Source organism: Miscanthus floridulus, unplaced genomic scaffold, assembly GCF_019320115.1.
Source record: "Miscanthus floridulus cultivar M001 unplaced genomic scaffold, ASM1932011v1 fs_459_1_2, whole genome shotgun sequence".
Lineage (NCBI taxonomy): Eukaryota > Viridiplantae > Streptophyta > Magnoliopsida > Poales > Poaceae > Miscanthus > Miscanthus floridulus.
This window is the reverse complement of record NW_027096783.1, coordinates 18,473-40,000: the sequence shown is the minus strand read 5'-3', so window position 1 is coordinate 40,000 and position 21,528 is coordinate 18,473. Positions and strand designations below refer to the sequence as shown.

The 21,528-nt window shown below is 51.3% G+C and overlaps 2 protein-coding genes across 2 annotated transcripts; both read left to right on the top strand.

Moving 5' to 3' along the window:
• The first annotated feature begins 3,824 nt into the window (after window positions 1-3,824).
• On the top strand, window positions 3,825-8,709 carry LOC136531851 (cationic amino acid transporter 1-like). Its single transcript, XM_066524503.1, has 3 exons — window positions 3,825-3,850; window positions 5,484-6,578; window positions 8,217-8,709. The coding sequence occupies exons 1-3, from the start codon at window positions 3,825-3,827 to the stop codon at window positions 8,707-8,709; spliced, it is 1,614 nt and encodes a 537-aa protein (XP_066380600.1).
• Window positions 8,710-15,448: 6,739 nt separating this feature from the next.
• LOC136531852 (NADPH HC-toxin reductase 1-like) lies at window positions 15,449-19,050 on the top strand. The gene is made up of 5 exons (XM_066524505.1): window positions 15,449-15,679; window positions 15,775-15,944; window positions 17,888-18,100; window positions 18,182-18,576; window positions 18,692-19,050. The coding sequence occupies exons 1-5, from the start codon at window positions 15,556-15,558 to the stop codon at window positions 18,822-18,824; spliced, it is 1,035 nt and encodes a 344-aa protein (XP_066380602.1). The 5' UTR covers window positions 15,449-15,555; the 3' UTR covers window positions 18,825-19,050.
• Window positions 19,051-21,528: the final 2,478 nt, after the last annotated feature.

Genomic DNA, 21,528 nt, shown 5'->3' with positions numbered 1-21,528 from the left:
AGGTGTGGGCGGACATCTCTATGGACTTCGTCGATGGCCTTCCCAAGGTGCATGGCAAATCGGTCATCCTAACGGTGGTTGATCGGTTTTCCAAGTACGCGCACTTCATCGCCCTCAGCCACCCCTACACGGCTGCGTCGGTGGCGCGTGCCTTCTTCGATGGCATTGTGCGCCTCCACGGCTTCCCCACCTCCATCGTCAGCGACCGTGACCCCGTCTTCACCAGCAATTTGTGGCGTGATCTCTTTAAGCTTGCAGGTGTGAAGCAGCGCTTGAGTACGGCATTCCATCCACAGACGGATGGGCAGTCCGAGGTGGTCAACCGGATCATCGTGATGTACCTGCGCTGCGTCACTGGGGATCGTCCTCGCTCCTGGGTCGACTGGCTTTCTTGGGCGGAGTACTGCTACAACACGTCCTTCCAGACGGCGCTCCGGGCAACGCCGTTCGAAGTGGTCTATGGCCGCCCCCACCGCCCCTACTTCCGCTCCACCATGGGGCGGCTCAGACTCAGGCGGCTGACACTATGCTTCGCGATCGCGACGCGTTCCTGGAGGAGGTCCGGGAGCGTCTCCTTCAGGCACAGCAGTACGCCAAGCGGTACTATGACGAGCATCATCGCGACGTGTCCTTCGCGGTGGGCGACTGGGTGCTTCTGCGCCTCCTCCACCGTCCTATGCAGGTCCTCGTCGCGCACTCGAAGGGCAAGCTCCGGCCACGCTACGCTGGGCCGTTCATGGTGCTCGAGCGCATCGGGCCGGTGGCCTACCGTCTACAACTTCCGGCCGGCGCTCGCCTTCATGACGTCTTCCATGTCAGTCAGCTGAAGGCTTACACGGGAGCTCCCCCGGCTGCTCCAGTTCCTCTTCCGCCGGTGCAGGATGGCCGCCTTCTTCCAGCGCCTGAGCGGGTGCTGCGCGCTCAACTCCGTCGCGGCGAGTGGCGCGTTCTTGTCCAGTGGCAGGGGCTTCCGGTGGATGATGCGACATGGGAGCCGCTGGCAGAATTCAAGGAGCAGTATCCTGAGGTCCAGCTCGAGGACGAGCTGTTTGACGAGGCGGGGAGAGATGTTATGACCGGTATACAGTACAAGAGGCGCAACCGGTCCAATAGTGGCTGAATAGGCCCGTCTAGTTATTTTTTGAGTGAATTAATATTTACCTATTAGCTTGAGGGTTATTTCGCGAAAGGATATTTTAGAGTATAAATTCTTGTAATTGGGATTATTGAGAATTAAGCAGAAACAATCTTAATTGTTTCCGGCTTCCTTTGGGAGCCGGGATTTGCCCTAGCCGCCGCCTGTTCATCTTCTCCACGCCTGCAACCTCGCGACGGCGCCCAGCCGCCGGCAGCGAGGCCCCAAGCCTGCTCCTCCTCCCTCACACCCATACAAGCTACGCAACGTTGCTGGTAGGATCAGGAATCCTATCACTGGCGGTAACAGTGTCTCTGTTCTAACTACTTATGCAATAATCATGTTTCTGTTGATGGGAGCAAACATGATTAAATCCAAACTTTTCTGATTCATGCTAAAATTATATTAAAAATAAATTATTATCTGCCACTCCAATTTTCGTTTTTTTTCTGTCTGATATCCTGATTTCAACAGTGCAAAAGTATTCCATAACTAATCTAATAGATTTTGTAAACAGGCTATCTTAGTTTCCTGTTCCTCTGTACCTTGAGCATATGAAGTCATGCATTTTGACATGTTTCCCCTAAATTTTCAGATTGGCCGTCTGCATTGCCTACTTCCCTGGTGGGAGGATGCTACAGTAGATTTTATGATTAGAGGGGGTTATAATGTCATAGACCAAATAAAACAGGTTCTTTTCTTTAAACACCCTGCTTATGAATTTTCACTGTTCAAGGATGTTAAAGTTTCTAATTTTTGTAGTTCATCCGCCCCCTCTGTGCATTGATGATATTGTGACAACTATCAGTCACTAGTCTCAACAATGACAGTTGTCTTTGACAACGCTGCAACACGGCAAAAATAGTCTTGAGATGATAACTACTGCTGTTATATATGACAACACCCTAATGCTAAAATACATTTTCTCTGCATGTTAATAATTAGGTACTAAGATACAAGTAAAACCAAGAACAATACCATAGCATGAGGAAGGATGGCTTCCATAGTTTCTTTGATGCTAGTTATGATCATTTAACTTTTTCTTTAGCTCTCAGGGTTGCTTCCTTTTATCCCGGATATATTTTTGTTCTTTTTTTTAGAAAGGAGTTTCCTTTGCTTTTAAGAAAGTGATAAGAGTAACAAAGTACAGCTGGGACCAGCCTACAAGAAAGCATCCAAAAGGCAAAGCAATCTTCTAGCCTATGTACAATTAGAGTTCACTAATAATAAATGACTAAATTTGGGGGTTTGAAGTTTTTCATCCAGCCGTAGATGATCTCCATGATCTTGCCAGTTCCTTCCTTGTCCTTTGGTTTGATCAGGAATTCAGGATAGACCACTTCTGCAAAAAATGATAAAGTTGAAAATATCACGTCAGAAGGTTTGCTTGGGAAAACCTTTTCGATTACCATCTTGTTGTGTCTGGTCCATATGGCTCAGGCGAGACCTGTAAACAGAAACATAGATGTTTGAGGGGTGTGTAGTCTGACATTTATCCAACTTCCCATGAAGTCCAATCTAGAGATCGGATGGGAGGTTCAGTTAAAGACCTCCCTCAGGATGCACCATGCAAGACTTGTTATAGGGCAGGTGATGAAAATCTGGTCAATGTTCTCTTGTTTGCCGTACAAACAACACTTTTCACTAACTTTCCAGCCTCTCTTCTTCAAAACTTTTGCTGCCTGTAGCTTGTTATTGAAAAGCTGCCACAGGAATACTTTAATCTTCATGGGTACCTTGCTCTTCCATATGTCGTTGAGGCTTTTATTTGTGCAATTCCCCTCTGATATGGTCCTGTACCCATCTGGTCGAGAAGCATTTTGTTTTTCTGTGCCCCTAGGAATCATTCTCCTCACTATCATCTTCCATTACAACTTCTTCCAATTGGGTCATTAATTGTTGCCATGAGTGGAGTTCACCGTAAGTCAGGGATCTTCTGAAATCGATACATTATTCATCTTTAGACCAATATTCAGCCACTGTGGCCGAAGGGCTCTCCGCTATCCGATAGAGTTCAGGGTACTTCTTCTGTAGCACTGGCAGAGCCTAGTAGAGTCCATACTGGGTCTCGGCTCCCCCCTCCCACACACTGGCTAAGAAAGATTAATTAAGGTTTAACTGCGCATGTAATGGCCCATCTCTCTCCAGCGAGTAGCACTAGCTGACCAAAACTGCAATTAATCTAGTAATAAAGCTAATTTTATCATATTGTCTATGGGCAATTCCCCCTCCCCCTTGATTACGAGTCAGGCTCCGCCACTGTTCTGTTGAGGTGTATCTCCCAACCATACAACCTGCCAGAAGTAAGTTTTGCAGCCATTCTTCACCTTGAAGATGCCCCCCCATTTGAATAAGTGCTTAACTTTATGTAGCCCCTGCCAAAATTGCGATGTGCCTTTGTGTTTAGAATTGAATAAGTTCCCATCTGGCATATATTTAGCGTGCTGAATTTTATAGCATGTGTCCTCAGAGCCCTGCATAATTTTCCAAATCCATTTAACTAGTAAACACCCATTTAACTAGTACTTTTGTGTTGATTATCCCTAGACCTCCTTGGTCTTTTGGTCTTGTCATCATTTCCCACCTGGCCATGTGGTACTTGTGTTTTTCCTCAGCTCCTTGCCAGAAAATGTTTGCTCTTATCGAGTCCACCTTACTGTGTGCCCCATCAGTTAACCTGTAGAAGCCCATGGTATACTGCTTAAACAAGTATAGGTAAGAATTAGTCTCCCTCCCAAGGTTATGATTTTACCCTTGCATGGGTCTAACCTTTTACTCATTTTACTGAAAACTTCTGAGAAAGCTGATAAGGGCAAGTGTACATCTGATAAGATTTATTTTTGTTCTCTGTGTAAGGGCTTTCAACTCCTTCCTTGTCATTAACCAAACCTATTGGGTGAGAAAATGCAGTACCTTGAATATTTCATATTCTTAGTGAAAACCCCAATAGGTTGTTGGACTGTTGTTTCGGCATACTCTTGCCAAGATTACAGAGAAGGGATGCTGCGTGCTGCATCATAGCTTTATAGTACACCATATATTACTGTCTTTTTTTCGAAAGCGTGCATTAGCACGTGCTTCATTAAGAGAAGTGGGAAAGTTTACAACCTCTGAAGGGAGTCACGGCGAGGAGCCGTACACGTCTTGGAGACAACACAAAGGAATAAACATAGGAACAAGAGAAGAGAAGAAAGAAAAGCGACTGCCCTCAACACCAAAGACCTACAACTGAGCCTGCAATAAAAATAACACGCAAGGGTTGCCTAAAGATAGACAAAGTCGTGGTGGCAAAGCATCCACCCTGATAAGACATAGGAGCATCCAGCAGCTACAGCGGCAAAGCATCCGCAAACGAAGATCAAGCGACCCTGGCGGCAAAGCATCCGCCAAGAAGAGGGTCCACACGCTCTCGGCAGCAAAGCATCTACCAGAGAGGGGACCCAAGAGCCAACGGCGGCAAAGCATCCGCCAAGAGTTCCGCCGACGACCAAGCATCCGCCGGGGAAGAAGCGACCCCCTACTGCAAAGAATCCACAGAGGGGAGCGGCCATGACACTCTCAGCACCAAATTCCCGAGAGGAGACCAACGACAACGACGGCAAAGCATCTGTCAGATAAGCAAGACGACGACGACAAGGTCAAGAGCTGCAGGACAGACCCAAGCGAGTAGAATGAAGGCACACACAGGCACAGCGAGGAACTCCACTAGGAGTGAACGACAGGAGCCACAAAAGACGGCGACCACACGGGGGACAAGCGACGGGCCGTAGGGGATTCTTCAGCGACGCCTTCCGGAAGGAGGTGGCACCCAAGGGAACGATCCTAGATGCCATCGTCGCTGGCCTTAGAGGGTTCTAAGGCGGGGCTTTCGCCCAGAATCCGGTGAAGTTGGCGTGGAAGCACGAGGTTCAGAAGCGACGCCTCCAAGGAGGTATGTGGCGCCAAGGCGTCACCGTCGTCCGCCCGGCTGAAACCGGGCTGAGCTTTCGCCCACAACCCGTGCAACTACCGCCGGTTCACCCTGAGCCCCGCCGTACCAGCCCCCAATGCGCCGACCATCCATGTGGCTCCGCGGACTGGATGGACCGACCGGGGCCAGAGCCATGGCCGGCAGACCTGACCGGGATATTTAACTTTTTACCATCATAATGGATGGCCACTCCTCATATAGCAGGTTTAGAATTGGCGCTACGATTTTAGCAGTTGAGAGAGAAAAACGATACATTTTTACCACAATTGCTGGCGTGGCACGCCACCTCAGCTGGCCAGCGTGGCAGGCGAAGGGAAAATGACCGCCCCTGCCCCTGCCCTCTCTATCCCTCCCCACGCGTGGCCCGGCCCACTCTAGCTCGCCCTTCCGCTCCTCCTTTCTTCTTCCTCCCGCTCTGCTCGCCGACGCCGCCACCCAACGCCGCCGCACACCCCGCCGCGCCCAACGCCGCCCCCACCGCGAGCGGGGCATCTTCGCGGCCTCGGCCATGCTCTTCTTCGCCTACATCGGCTTCAACGCCGTGAGCACCATGGCGGAGGAGATGAGGAACCCCGCCAGGGACATCCCCGTGGGGCTCGTCGGCGCCATGACGCTCACCACCGCCGTCTACTGCCTCCTGGCGCTGGTGCTCTGCCTCATGCAGCCCTACAACGAGATCGACGCCGACCCGCCCTTCAGCGTCGCCATCACCGCCGTCGGCATGGACTGGGCCAAGTACATCGTGGCGTTCGGCGCGCTCAAGGGCATGACCACCGTGCTCCTCGTCGGCGCCGTCGGGCAGGCCAGGTACCTGACCCACATCGCGCGGACGCACATGGCGCCGCCGTGCCTCGCGCAGGTGCACCCGAGGTTCGGCACCCCGGTCTACGGCACCGTCGTCATGATGGTCGCCACCGCCGTCATCGCACTCTTCACTAACCTCGGCATCCTCTCCAACCTGCTCTCCATCTCCACGCTCTTCATCTTCACGCTCGTCGCCATGGCCCTGCTCGTCCGCCGCTACTACGTCGCCGGCGAGATCGCGGCTTCGGACCAGAACAGGCTGGTGGCCTGCCTCGCCGTCATCGTCGCCTCATCCACCGCCACCGCCGCGTACTGGGGGATGACGAGCTCCGGCGGCAGCGGGTGGGTGGCGTACGTGGTCACGGTCGCCGCGTGGCTCGCCGCCACGGCGTACCTGCATTGGGGCGTGCCCAAGGCGCGCGCGCCCAAGATGTGGGGGGTGCCGCTCGTGCCGTGGCTGCCGTCCGCGTCCATCTTCATCAACATCTTCCTGCTGGGATCCATCGACGGCGCGTCCTTCATGCGGTTCTTGATCTGGACGGCGGCGCTGCTCGCCTACTACTTCTTCGTCGGGCTGCACGCCTCCTACGACATGGCCAAGGTGCTCGGGGAGGACATTGCTCGCGGTGGGGGCGGCGTTGGGCGCGGCGGGGTGTGCGGTGGCGTTGGGTGGCCGCGTCGGCGAGTAGAGCGGGAGGAAGAAGAAAGGAGGAGCGGAAGGGCGAGCTGGAGTGGGCCGGGCCGCGCGTGGGGAGGGATAGAGAGGGCAGGGGCAGGGGCGGTCATTTTCCCTTCGCCTGCCACGCTGGCCAGCTGAGGTGGCGTGCCACGCCAGCAATTGTGGTAAAAATGTATCGTTTCTCTCTCTCAGTTGCTAAAATCGTAGCGCCAATTCTAAACCTGCTATCCGAGGAGTAGCCATCTGTTATGATGGTAAAAAGTTAAATATCCCGACCTGACCCCACGCGAGTCGGGATATTTAACTTTTTACCATTATTACCAATGGCGACTCCTGAGATAGCATCTTTAGGTTTGGCGCTACGTTTTTAGCATCGGAGAGAGAAAAACGATACACATTTACTACTTTTGCTCGCGTGGCACGCCAGGTCCGCTGTCCAGCTCGGATCCGAGTCAGCAGGCCGATGTAAAATGACCGCCCTAGCCCCTGTGATCCGCGTACGCACCGTGTCGTCTCCGCGGACGCCGTCTTCCTCGAGCACGTGAAACAGGGCTGCCGAAGATATTATCCACGAACCGCCTCTGTCCGTCGTCGTCTTCTGCGGTCGATCTCATCCGCTCCGAGATTTCTGTCGACAGCTCAACCATGGCTGCCGGCAACACTCCCTTGGCCGCCAAGATATTTCCCCGCCGAACCGACCTACTCCGGCTATAAATAGGCCGGCCATAGTCGCTGTCGAGGATCATCGGAGGAAAGGAAAAGAAGAAGGTCGGAGGTTCGAGCTCAAGCCGGCGCCCGACGTGGCCGGAGCCGCTCCCGAGCTCTCCGCACCAAGGTCGTCGCGCAGGAGCCCCGCTACCCAGCCAGCTCCGCCCGAGGCCGAGCACCGCCGCGCTCGTGCTTGCTGCCGACTCCGCTCGGCCGCTGCCGTCGCAGTACCGAGCCGCCGAGGCCGCCGCCGGACGCCGTCGCGCTGCCCTGCTCCCTCCTCCCCATCCTCTGCTCCACGCTCCCTCTCTCTCTCCCTCCATCCCTCCTCTTCCTTCTTCTCTCTGCTCTGTTCCTGCCGACCTCGCCGCGACTCCACCAAGCAGCGCCGCCGCCCAGACGGCCCTGCACCTCTGCCGCCGCCCGGTGCCCTGCTCCACCGGTGCCCTTCTTCCCTGCTTCCCCCTTCTCTCTCCCTCCCTTCTCTCTCTTTCTCTCCCCTCTCTCGCTCTCTCTGTTTCTTTCCCTCTCTCTTCCGAGGCGCAGCAAATGGATGGGAATGGATGAGGACGCCGACCGAGTCCTTCAAGGCTGCTGGTGGCCACGTTGCTTCATCCAATAGGAGCATGCCATGTCACTACGGTGGGACCCGGATGCAAGTGGCTTGAACCCCTCTTTCAGGCTTGGCTCACGTGAACCACTCTCAGCAACGCGACTTCACAGAACGGCGCACGAGCGAGTCCACCGATCGGCTCACAAGCACAGTACCTGGCTCGGGGTAATACAGACGCCAGGGCTAGGGCGGTCATTTTACATCGGTCTACTGACTCGGATCCGAGCTGGACAGCGGACCTGGCGTGCCACGCGAGCAAAAGTGGCAAATATGTATCGTTTTTCTCTCTCCGATGCTAAAAACGTAGCGTCAAACCTAAAGATGCTGTGACAGCCACGGCGCTGACGCCGGCATCGAGCGCGGCCCTGGACGGCCGCGTCCACCGGCGCCCCACCCTGCGCGGAACGAGAGTCCCCGGAGGCCGCCCATGCCAAGCACCCCGCTGGACGGCAACAGCAGGCGCCGGAACCGCGCCACAGGAGCAGCAGGCGCCGGATCCGCACACGGGGGGCCCAGACCGCCGCCTGGCCGGCCGCACCAACTCGCCGGAGGAGCCGCCGCCCATGCCCGACTGCCCGGCCCAAGCCGCCGCACTGAGGAGGAAGCCAGATCCGGTCCAGAGGGACCCAGATTCGGGCCGCCGGCCGGCGAGCCCGACGGATGCCGAAGGCCCCCGCGACGCGAGCCCTGCACCACACGGACACGAGCAGGAGCGCACAACCGGGGCGGAGAAGGTCGGGGAGAGCAGATTCGGCGTCGATGCGCACCCCACCGCCGTCCTAGGGGCGCCGCCGGCCTAGGGGTCCTCCAGCCGAGGTGGAGCATGGGGAGGGCGCGGAGGAGGTCGGGGAGAGCAGATCCGGCGTCGATGCGCACCCCACCGCCGTCCTAGGGGTCCGCCGGCCGAGGTGGAGCATGGGGAGGGCGTCGGTGTGGGGAGGGGAGGGGAGGAAGCGGGAGAGAGGGAGAGGGAGCACGGCAGGCCGCCTTTTTGAGCGCCCACCGCTGGCCGCCGCTGCCGTTCGCCGGATGGAGCGGCGGCGGCGGCCGGAAGGTGGCCGGGAAGGCCCTCGCGGCGGCGGCGGCTGGGTGCCCCCCGAGTCGCCTCAGAGAGACGACACGGAGTACATGATACCATATATTACTGTCACCGGAATGACTAACACAGATGCTCCGACCTTTCTGGATCAAAGTCAGGCATGAAAATAATTGAAATTTGTTCAGTAGAAGATACATTACTAATGATGTTCCTATTTTTCTTTACAGGTGAAGCATGAATGTCTGATCATGTGGGGAGAGGATGATGGAATAATAAGCAGCAAACTAGCATATGTAAGTTGAGATGTGATTTGTGGGGTGGGTTACTAAAACTTTTTTTTTTTTGATGAAAGGGTTACTAAAACATTCGGAGCACAATTTCAAGTGCTATTGCTATTTAAACAGCGAGGAAAGCTAATGCCGTGTCAACATAATAACAGCATAAAGTAGCATCAGTGTGTGCCCTACCAGATATTATGCTCATGCTATTCTTGCGTCACTCTGCAGAGGTTGCATCAGGAACTCCCAGATGCAATTCTGAGGCAGGTCCGGCAGTGTGGTCATATTCCTCATGTCGAAAAGCCAAGGGAGGCGGTAAAACATGTTCTTGAATTCCTTGCAAGAAACACGCCAAACAAGTCGGATCAGTCTCCTTCCGAACCGTCAGTACTTGTGTAAGCTACCATGACTATCCAGCTGGATTCTTTGCTCTTTGTGCATTCAATCATGAATACCATTGTACTGATTTATCGCTCAATGTTCATGCCCCAAAATGGTACAGGAACCGCTGAACAGATTACAGATCCTTGAGGGTAGGCTGTACAAAGTGAAATGTGCCCATGGATGATGGATACTGATAGTCTGATACGCTCGCTATGCTCAGCCAAGCTGCTGCTGAAGGCTGAAGCTGAACTCGGCGATGTTTCGCCGTAAGGTTACCTGTCTGCCTGCCTCAGCACCGGTGAACTGGTGCCAAGCCTTCCTGTGGAGTTGGGACGAAGTGACACTAGAAGATGGAGCGCGTGTCCCTGCCCCTTGTGGTATATCAGCTGCTGTTTTCTAAGCTAAGCTCGTTGGTCAGTTTCAGTTAGGACTAACTGTACTCTACGGTAGCACTGCAATGCAAAGACGCAGTGGATTGGAGCAAGATGATTTCGGCCGTTGCCAGTACTGTATACAACAGTACCATGTAAAATTATTCTTCTCTGTGCTCCGCACCACTACACCTGCAGTTGCTGTCTGCCTGGTTCCTCGCGCCGTACCCGCAACGGCGTGCAGTGATCGTCCGAGAAATTCGCTGCGATTTGCAGCCAGCGATTAGGCCAATCCACCACTCGGTCTCGATTTCCAGCCTTTTGAATCGGACCACCGCACGTACAGACGTCAAAGCTGAGGTTATGGCGGATTGGCTGTTTGGTTTGAGGCCATTGGGCCGAGAAGCTCCCGCTTATGGTGACTGTTGAGATTCGGCCCATATGCATGTAAGAGCGAGTCCAGCCCATGGATTTACGTACGTATATAGAACGTGACACAGGGTGGTCCAAAATAATCTGAAAAACTACTACGTACTACGTCCCAACTTTCTCGAGAAATTCTTCCCAACAATCGTCAGTTGCGTCTCCGTGGATCGGGTTTCGTAATTAATCAAGTAATGTCGTTGACCACTACCTGCTGTTAGTACTTATTGCACTATAATTAAGTTTTCCACTTGTATCTCAGTTCATGTGCTGCAGAACTTTGTTATTTCTCGATTTCGTCGTCTTGTGATAAGTTCATGTGCACTGTCCTGATTTTCTTTTTTCTCGAAACGGCTGAAGCCAGAAGCTTGTCGTTTGCTAGAATTAATCAGAAATACGCGCGAGACACTAGAACGAAATTAAATGGATGGTCAGGTTGCTGCTACACACTGCCATGAAAAAAAGATAAACTCAGCTAGCTCGATCAGCAGCTGCCGTCCGAGCTCATACTACGAAGTAGTTGAACGCGTTTGGCCGCACGAAGAAGATGGTGAGAAGATGCAGTGGCCGGCGCCGGCCGATCGAGAGGCACCGGCCTGTTCTTCCGGCCGGGTCCGGATCGAACCAGTTCACCTAAACTTCTAGGGGAACTAATGCAAGCCGGCGCAGTAAGACGCGTGGAGAGTTGAGTTCTCTCTTCGCAAACCGGCGGCCACTGGCAGATTAAGAAGCGTTTTCAGTCCTTCCAGTCAAAACAGTGACGTTTTGGGTAACCTTGTTTTCAGATTTGGACCATCGTCATGACTTTTTGAATATCTTGACTAGATCAAACTTTTCAAAAGGAAATAATTAGAGTTGTTTTTGAAAAGCAGTTCTACTATAAGACAAGACTTTTAAGAACGCACGGTGCATCCATGACTTCTATAATATCAGGTCGTCGTCTAGCTTGCCTTGTCGTTGCGTGGTACAAAATCCCTTCTTTTTTTCCAGGTACGCAAAGTCAGATAATTCGATGCTAACCTGCTCATTCTAAATGAAATAGTGGATCATAAGTTCATCGGTACAGACAAATTCGATGATAGGCTTGTCATCTTTTTCTTCACGTGAGGTGTTCTGTGTTGACCCTACGGACAAATTGACAGGCACACTTGCTAATTTGCTATTGACAGGCACCATTCAGTGCGCCCGCGCGCCAACATTAATTCTCTACGTAACCACGCAAGGTCGCGATAATATATATATATATATATATATATATTCTATTTAGAACTATTGTTCTACAGCTGGCCATAGAATAACTTATTATGTGGCCACTTTAAGTTACGATAGTTACTATGCTAATTTACGATACTACAATAACTCTTTACTAAGTGGTTTACTATAACATTATGGTAAATATCATCGTGAGTTGTAGTAACACGAGTATCGTAAATGCATATTCATGTTATCGTAAATTGGTACAGATATTATCGTAAATCAAGGTGGCTATAGAATAAGTTATTCTATGGTTAGCTGCAGAATAACCTTACCTTTTTTCTATTTCCTGATTTGTCCACTATGTCTTTATATAGATACACCCTGTTCACTTGATCGTATCAGCCAAGCTTATCAGCCATGATACAGTATTTTTTTCTCACAATAAAACTGCATCAGTCGGCTTATAAGCCACAGAAACAATCAAACGAACAGAGCGATAGTCTAATTCATTTGCAGGGGCGGAGCCTGGAAGTTTTTCATTTTGCCCGCATGATGTCCGGTGGTTTGATCAAGTTAAGAGAGGCCTAGTATACTAGTATATATTGTCCATATATATATATATATATATATATATATATATATATATATATATATATATATATATATATATATATATATATATATACATATACATATATATACATATAATATGAGGAGCCATAGGAGGCAAGTCCATTTAAGTATTGGTGTTTCTGTATGTGTGATGAACTTAAGCATGTAGTTGAACCTATACATTTGTGTTGAACTTATGTATTTATGATGAACCTATGTATTTCAGTTGAATGATTTGGCTTGTGATGATGTTTGATTGCTTTGTGATGATTTGTGATTGCTGTGTGATTGAATTGTGATTGCTGTGTGGTTGCTGTTTGTCAGTGATTGATTCGGTTTTCATTGGTGTGTTCAGGTTGATGATGGTAATGGCGAACATGGTTCTAAGGATGATTCATAGGACAGCAATGATTCATCTTCATCAAGTGATGATTCATCTTCAGCTGATTCTGACGAGGAGGATGCAGCGGTGGAGTATTATATGAGAGCCCAAAAGAGGAGGCGACAACTGCTCGTTGCTGCTTGCACTCTAGGTATGTATCATCATGAGCTTCACATGAACAGAACTGAACGTAGAGTGGCGGCAGAATCTGGTTACCAATGGGTCACAAGAACCTTAGACCATAGGACACAATACTACAGAATGTTTAGGATGAGGAAACAGTGCTTTGACAAGCTTTATGGTGTGCTCTAGAGTTCATATGGATTGAAGTCCACATGTAAGATGACATCAATTGAAGCTTTAGGGATGTTCTCGTGGATGTGTGCATCACAACAATCAGATAGGTAAGCTGACAACCGGTTCACACGTTCATTATGCACAGTTAGTAGGAAGTTTGATAAGGTGTTGGCTTGTTTGTGCAAACTAGCAGCTGATATAATTAGGCCAAAAGACTCTGGATTTAGAGCTGTGCATGAGAGGTTGCAGTCCCCTAGGTTTGCTTCTTTCTTTGATAAGTGCATTGGAGCACTAGATGGAACACATGTGAAGGTAGTGGTGCCAACAAATCAGGTAGTACCTCATATGGGAAGGCATGGGTACACTAGTCAGAATGTGTTGGCCCTTTGTGATTTTGATATGAGATTCACATTTGCTGTTGCGGGATGGCCTGGATCGGTTCATGATATGCGGGTATTCAAAGATGCAATTGACAAGTATGGCGATAGGTTTCCACATCCACCTAAAGGTATTGATTTGTCATATCATCTCTTGTTTCGTCTAGATGGTCTTACTTTGCAATTGGCTTACAAGAAATTGCAACTGTATAGGGAAGTTCTATCTTGTCGACTCGGGTTACCCAAACCGACCGAGATATCTTGCACCCTTCAAGGGTACAAAGTATCATGTCAGGGAGTATCAACAAGGACCCGCCCCAAGAAGTAGAAAAGAGCTCTACAATTATGCACATTCTTCACTTCGAAATGTCATCGAGCGGTCATTTGGAGTCTTGAAGATGAAGTGGAGAATTTTGTTAGACTTACCGAGTTATCCAATGCCAAAGCAAAATAATTCTCGCGTGCATGGCCCTTCATAATTTCGTAAGAGAGAATGATAAAAAGGATAGGGACTTTGAGAGGTGTGATGAAGGTGAAAACTACAATCCACTGGAAGAACCATCGTCTAGTCAAGGTAATGGAGCTAGTACTACTCATGGCGATGAAGATCAAAGTATGAATCGGTTTCGGGATTGGATAGCTGATGGTTTGTATGCTAGGAGGTAGTTTTGATGATTTGTAATAATGAAGATTGTAAAACTGCATGAACACTGTTTTGAATAAAATGAAATTTGGTGATTTTTAACCTGGCCAGCAGCGTGGCCAGTGAGCGACGCACCAGCGCGGGAGTAGCCAGCGCGGGAGTGAGCAGAGATGGACGCATTGATTAGGGGCTCTTTGGACATTGTTCAGGTGTGTTAATGATGTTTAGTTCCTTCACTAGTTTCTGTTTTAGTCTCCGGTCCCGGGACCAGAGAAAAGAACACGCCCCACGTCTCGCGTAGCTAGTTGGTAGCTTGGCCAGCCAGTGCTGCGATCTATTTACTGACAAAAATATGCATGGCGGCACGCCCAAAGTAAAACCCCGTCACTGCCAACTGAATCTGCAGATCGATCGGTCGATCGCCCGAATCTCGTTGGAAATGCAAAACGTCTCGCTCACTCACTGAATTTCAGGTACCAACTATCATCATGTCATTCTCCATTGTGCGCAGTATACCGCGCCCGGATACGGCATGCACAGTTGGGCACTTTCCAGTAGCTAAGCTTATTACAGGCTTATCTCTTCACGATGGCCTTATTCGCTAGACTAGCTAGAGTAATCCTACCTAGCTAGCTCCTTTTTGACGCTCACCTGTCGTTAGAATTGCATCGGAACAAGTCTCCTTCTGCACTAGCTCGTCACGATGTCTCTATGACATCTATGTACGGAGTATATCGTCCGTGTGCCGACGAGCGGTCCCTGATCTTGGTTCGCGTGGTACGTTTTTTTAGGTCAACACCGGGAGGATCAAAGAGATCCTCACCTGAATTTCATTTCCACTGATGTCTGGGGGAATAAAACCGGTTGGTGGGGGGTAAAAATGCCGCCAGATTGCACGATTCAGGATGGTGGGGGAGAGAGAGGTTACATGGGTAGAATACTATGACAACTCCTAAGTAAAGCGTCTGACTTCTTCGGTATACGGCAGGACCAGAGCCTAGCTACAACTAATCTGCCGTGGTCTGGTTGGAGTCCCCGGAATACCACTTCCAAATCTCCCAGCAGCATAGCGGAATCATGGTACGGGCAGCGGCTTTCGGAACCTGAGGAGGAGAAGAGGTCTTCCAGAGCTCCTCTGTCACCTCGTTCTGTCATGACTCATGGCTGGGCGACGGCCCGCTGGCGTACCGACAGGCATGTACGCCAGCCGGCGGCCGGCGCGCTTTGGTTCTCCAAATTGACCAAATCTAGGCCCGTTTCTCCGGCCGACTGTGTTGCATATTGTTGGATTGGGTTCCGCCTCCATTTCCTCGCCATTTTTCTTTCCACGACCTACAATATTTTATTGTCGCATAGTTGCATATTGTTGCCTCCATTTTCGTTCGTGCTTTTCGATGGCTATTTATTTATTTATATTTATAATATAGACAGAAAGCTAAGAAAGCGACTGGCCGGGCCGGGACGTACAAACTTGTTCTCGTCTCGATTCCTCACGCGGCTTCGCTGTTTTGTATAAATGCGGCCGAGCTTGCACAGCAAGGGGCCGGTACTGCATACTACGGCACACCTGCACATACACACGCACAGTGCGAGGTCGAGACGTGGTTTCAGGAGGAGAAGGAAGGAAGGGAAGAGCTAGGAGGATGGGCGGCTTCACGGCGGACACGGTGGTGTGCGTCACCGGCGGCAGCGGCTACCTCGGGAGCTGGCTCGTCAGGAAGCTCCTCGGCAGAGGCTGCGTCGTCCACGCCACCCTGCGGAGCCTCGGTATCCTATCCTATCCACGCGCCTCCGAACTCTACGAACCCGGTATCTCGCTCATATGGCCATATCATCTGACCATGGGCGCCGCTGACGTGCAGCGGACGAGAAGAAGACGGGGCTGCTCCGGGCGCTCCCTGGCGCGGCGGAGCGGCTGCGGCTGTTCGAGGCGGACATGTATGACGCCGACACCTTCGAGCCCGCCATCGCCGGCTGCCACTTCGTCTTCCTCGTCGCCACGCCCTTGGCGCACGACCTCACCAGCACCAAGGTATGTTCGTTTGGCTGTGGCTTTCATAAACGATCGTAAATTTTCAGTCGGAACAATATTTTTCTCTTACACAAATCAACCAGCAGTACTTCTTCACGAATCAGCAACGATACGAACCAGCCAACCGAACATGCTACGCTCCCCTCCCACCGCCGCCGCCGGGGCAGGCAGCTAGCTAGCGTCAACGATCACTCTAAGCCTTGCGCTCTCTCTGCTGCTGCGGCTCTGATTTACCGTGCCTACGTCTATAAGATAATACGGCGTCCTGGTGAGGATGGTTCACACCGGATTCCTTTCCCTACAGACGAAACGACAATGCTTAGATCCATTATTCATTTTCCTCTTCCCCCGAGGCCGAGACCGAGAGCCCGAGACCTCCGCGGATGACGGATCTCAGTGCATCATGGGCTGGCCGGTTCCATTTCGGAATAGACTATGGCCCCGTTTGGCCGGGCTCCGGCGGCTCCGGCTCCCGCTTGTCGGCTCCTGGGCGGCCGACATCCGGCTACTGTTCACCGGAGCCGTTTTTCTCTCCTCCTTTTCTCTCTCACTGACACCACCGGAGCCAGAGAAGCTCGTTTTTCTGGCTTCGCGGCTCCGACTCCTGTAGGCACCTATCGGCCCGTGGGCGGCCGACACCCGGCTACAGTGCACGAGCCGAAGCCCGCGGGAGCCCGGCCAAACGGGGCCTCTATGTTGAGTTGGCAGCTTCCACGATCCCTAATAATTTACGTCAGCCGCCTCAACCTATCCCCATTACAGTAGACGACTGTGGGCATCGATAGATCGTTGTGTTGGATTCCATGCATGCACCTTCAGCTTACACTAGTTTGTTTGTTGGATTCTTCTTGCGTGCCTACACAGAAATCAAGAACGAAAATTTTGTTTGCAGGGCGTTTCTATATTAAAATTATTGGGCCTTTTCTTTTGGCGAAGTACAATTATTTTTGTCATATACGAGTTTGGCCGCTTCTGTATCCAAAGTCAATAGGCAAGAGAAGATTATTTTAAATGACCAAATTGCACTCCCTTCCTAGCTTCGTACTTGTCTATAGATACATAGAAAGCGACCGGGATGGATGTACTCCTCTCGTCCCAAAATAGAAACCTCCGAGTTTATCCGAAACTAAACTATTCCAAATATGCGTAAAATATAGGAAAAATGGTAACACTTATAACTCAAACAAGCATCATGTGTCTATGCACTACTTAAAAATTATATTTCAAGTAGCTGAATTTTAAAATGATTTCATGCAACACTCTTATTTGACCAACAATTATTACAAGTAAATTGTTACTTTTATATATCGTTAATTATCTTCGTGCCAACACGAATCAAATTTTATCGGGTTTGTGGTTTTGTCTAACGGGTTTGTGCCTTTCTTTTTTTTAAAAAACGTTTCAGACCCATATAAATATATGGCTCATCTGAAAATCTATTTCTAGTAAGAGATGGCCACCCTGCTGCTCTGGTCTCACTACGTGAGCAAACAACAACAGAGACACGTCCACTAGAGACGGTCGTTTGCAACCATCACAAAAAAACGACTACAGACGGGTGATGTAAAGAACCGTCTCTAAAATATTAGTCCACAGCCCCACATCTGAATACTCGTCTGTGATAACACAATATTGGAGACCCGTCTTCACGTAAGCCGTCTCTAATGTTTTAGCGACACGTGTTGTCGACGCCTGTCTGTACTGTAAATTAGATCAGAGACGGTTTATGATTCTGAGATGCGTTCTTTATTACCCATCTGATCTAAAAATGCATATCAGAGACGGCTAGTAATTGAGAGAGTTTCTGTTGTAGCCCGTCTTTTTTTAAAACAACATCAGTGACGGTTTGGGATATCAGCCGTCAGTGTCATATCAAAGACGGCTCTCTCGTGCTAGACTATACTCCCTAAAAAGAAACCGATCCACTCATGGTTTTCCTGCAGTACAAGAACACGACGGAGGCGGTAGTGGACGCGGTGCGCATCATCCTCCGGCAGTGCGAGCGGTCCGGCACGGTGAAGCGCGTCATCCAAACGGCCTCGGTCACGGCCGCCTCGCCGCTCAAGGAGGACGGCAGCGGGTACAAGGACTTCGCCAACGAATCCAACTGGACGCCGCTCAACCTCTCCTACGAATTCAGCAACGCTCACCTGGACGTACATATACAGCAATGCTACTGCTAGCTCATCATGCATATCGATGATGAACTGAGCTGAAACATGCGTGCACGAACGCAGGATTACGTGTGGTCCAAGTCGCTGTCGGAGAAGGAGCTGCTGAGCTACAACGACGAGTCCTCCAAGGATCAGGCCCGGCCGCTGGAGGTGGTCACCCTGGCGTGCGCGCTCGTCGGCGGCGACACCATCCAGACGTACCTGTGGAGCAGCATCCCCGTGATCGTGGCGCCGCTGACGGGGCAGGCGATCTACCACAACGCCCTCCTGTTCCTGCAGGCGCTGCTGGGCTCCGTGCCGCTGGCGCATATAGAGGACGTCTGCGAGGCGCACGTCTTCTGCATGGAGCAGGCGTCCATGGCCGGCCGCTTCCTCTGCGCCGCAGGGCACCCCAACATGCGGGACATCGTCGACCACTTCTCCGCCAAGCACCCTGACCTCAAGATACGGCTGACGGAGTACGTTGTGGCATGCTCTCGGTCTCAGTTGCTGTTAACGCTCGTTATTAGCTAGCTCTGGTGATTGCTGCTTGACCTGCTTGTGTGGTTGGTGACTGGTGATCTTGCTATATAGGGTGACTGGGGAAGGGGTCAGGATTGTGCCCAACACCAGCAAGCTGGAGGACTTGGGGTTCAGGTTCAAGTACGGAGTGGAGGAGACGCTGGACTGCAGCGTCGAGTGCGCCAAGAGGCTCGGAGAGCTCTAGATGCTATGCTACACATGCATGCGCAGCACTGGAATTCAGCTACTGTAATATGGTCGTATCGTGTTCGTACGTGTGTATATTGCGCCATTGCGGTCGATTCCTCCCGCCAGATCGAGTTTGAACTGTTCCAGATTCTATGGTTTCGTTACTGACAAGAAAGAGGGGCGCGGCGTTGCCGCGCCTACATTAGATTGGACCAGTGTTAGACTTCGTGTTTGCTTCTACATTGGGTTGGACCAGTGTTAGACTTCGTGTTTGCTTCTACATTGGATTGGACCAGTGTTAGACTTCGTGTTTGCTTCTACATTGGATTGGACCAGTGTTAGACTTCGTGTTTGCTTCTACATTGGATATTGGACCAGTGTTAGACTTCGTGTTTGCTTCGTGTTACTGTTATTCATGGTAGAGCGATGGTTTATATTTGTCCATTGTGTGGTCATTGTAGCGTGTGTTTTTTGGCTAGTTTACTGTATGGAAGCAAGAAATGTGATGGTGGTAGCAAAACCAAGCAGTGTGACTACAGTGATTTTTTTGAAAAACGAAAGTAGTAGCTGATTATATCTTGTCTGATCAATCACATTAATTGGACATGGAACCGGCTCTTTTAACATTGACCTACATTGAGGCCGTTTTTTTCAGCAACTGACAGGCTACTAGCCAAAACACCAGCACGTTATAAACTGCAGAGGAGATGGCCGCTGATAGATCCAAAATTTGAAGCAACTATGCTGTCCAAGGAGTATGCTGCTGAGAATATCAAAGGCTTGGAGAATTCTAAATTGTTTAATGAAACTTCCCTTATGCTACCAGAGAGAACTACTTTGCCGAGTGCAAAATAGTTTGCCGAGCGCATTTCATCGGGCACTCGGCAAAGGCAGTCTTTGCCGAGAGCCAGACCCAGCGACACTCGGCAAAGAAATGCCGTCGGCAAATCTGCCTTTGCCGAGTGCCGGGCACTCGGCAAAGATTGGCCGTCGGCAAAAATCTGCCTTTGCCGAGTGCCGGGCGCTCGGCAAAGATTGGCCGTCGGCAAAAAAAAATTGCCGAGTGCCGGGCGCATGTGGAGATGTCTGGGTTTTATGCATCCGACGTCACAACTTGCTCGAAACTTTCTCAATTTTTTACCACGGCCTCCGCATGTGATAACAAGACACCTCGACAAGTTTCGTCATTTTCGGACTTCGTTTGGATTTTATATAATTTAAATACACTTTCCCCACAAGTACCTCGTCATGTTACGACAACAAGATGCTCGTAATTTCATGTGAGTTCCTGGATACGGCCTCAACATACGCTAAACATCATGAATACCATTTTTGGAATGACCAAAATCGATTATTCCATGTACCTGCAGTTCAAATTTGGAATATTCAAAAAAATTCAATGAAAAAAATAATTAATGAAATATAGTAAAAAAACTCAAAATTGTCCCAAATTTTGAAATGGAGATGTAATTACTGTAGCAAGGCCCCATAAAAAATATGGGGCCAAAAAAACAAAAAAAATAATTTACCGAGCGCCACCCTTCGCACTCGGCAAAGAATTTAAAAAAATTAAAAAAATTCTTTGCCGAGTGCCCCTTTCTGGAGCACTCGGCAAAGGCCCAATAGAAAATGGGCCGCCGACCCAAAATCCCCCCCCACCCCAGAACCCTAAAAATTAATTAAGCATTTGCCGAGTGCCGGGGCACGTGGCACTCGGCAAAGAATTAAAAAATAATAAAAACAATTCTTTGTCGAGTGCCCCTTTCTGGAGCACTCGGCAAAGGCCCAATAGAAAATGGGCCGCCGGCCCAAAATCCCTCCCACCCCAGAACCCTCTTCTCCCTTGCGCCCGCCCGCCCGCCCGCTCGGTCCCGCCGCCCGCCGCCGCCACAGCACCACCGCCGCTCCGCCGCACATCCCCGGCCCGCCAGCGCCGCCCGCCCGCTCGCTCGCCCACGCCGCCCCCGCCCGCCCGCCCGCGCAAGCGCCGCTCGGTAGCGCCGCTCGCACGCGAAGCTCGCACACGCGCGCGCCGCCGCCACCCCCGCTCCGCCGCGCCAGCGCGCCCACGCCGGCGAGCCCCCGCCACCGCGCGCCCCCGCCCCTGCATCCCCTGCCCCCGAGCACCCCCCAGCCTGGTCGCGCCGCCCGGCCGCGCGGCTCCCAGGCGCGCGCCGCCGCCGTCAGCGCTGCCTGCCACCGCCGTCCGCGCTTGCTGCGACCGTCGGCGCGCGCGGCCGTCCTCCCCTGCACGCGCCGGCCCCGCGCGCCCCCGTGCTCCCCTGGTGTTGCCGCCAGCTTGGAAGAAGGAGGAGGAAGCAGCAGTAAGAAGAAGGGAGGAGAAGAAGGAAGAAGGAAGAAAAAAGAGGAGAAAGAAAGAGAAGGAAAAGGAAGAAGAAGGAGAAGGAAAAAAGATAAGAAAAAGGAAGGAGGAGGAGGAGAGGAAGGAGGAGAAGGGGAGAGGGGTAGAGGGGGAGGAAGCCGAGGTGGAGGGGAGGAGGAGGTGCCTCGGTCGTCATCTCCGCGTGCCCGTCCCGCCGACGCCCCTACCGTCACCGAACCGCCTACGAGCGTGGGCAAGGTATATCCACCCTTTCTTCACTTGTCGGCCTTCGTGTCGTTGTGATGTCGGCCTTCATGCCGCTGTGCTTATCGGCCTTCGTGCCGTTTGTGATTGTCAGCCTTCGTGTCGTTGTTTTTTGCAGGTTTTAGAAACCTCC

What these genes read in the sequence shown, in the direction of transcription:
- LOC136531851 (XM_066524503.1), top strand. Translation starts at nt 3,825, where the DNA reads ATGGTATACTGCTTAAACAAGTATAG. An exon ending in TACTGCTTAAACAAGTATAG is followed by an intron (nt 3,851 to 5,483) that starts GTAAGAATTAGT and finishes GGCCCACTCTAG; the next exon opens with CTCGCCCTTCCGCTCCTCCT. An exon ending in GGGGTGTGCGGTGGCGTTGG is followed by an intron (nt 6,579 to 8,216) that starts GTGGCCGCGTCG and finishes CTAAAAACGTAG; the next exon opens with CGTCAAACCTAAAGATGCTG.
- LOC136531852 (XM_066524505.1), top strand. Translation starts at nt 15,556, where the DNA reads ATGGGCGGCTTCACGGCGGACACGGTGGTGTGCGTCACCGGCGGCAGC. An exon ending in CGCCACCCTGCGGAGCCTCG is followed by an intron (nt 15,680 to 15,774) that starts GTATCCTATCCT and finishes GCTGACGTGCAG; the next exon opens with CGGACGAGAAGAAGACGGGG. An exon ending in CTCAAGATACGGCTGACGGA is followed by an intron (nt 18,577 to 18,691) that starts GTACGTTGTGGC and finishes CTTGCTATATAG; the next exon opens with GGTGACTGGGGAAGGGGTCA.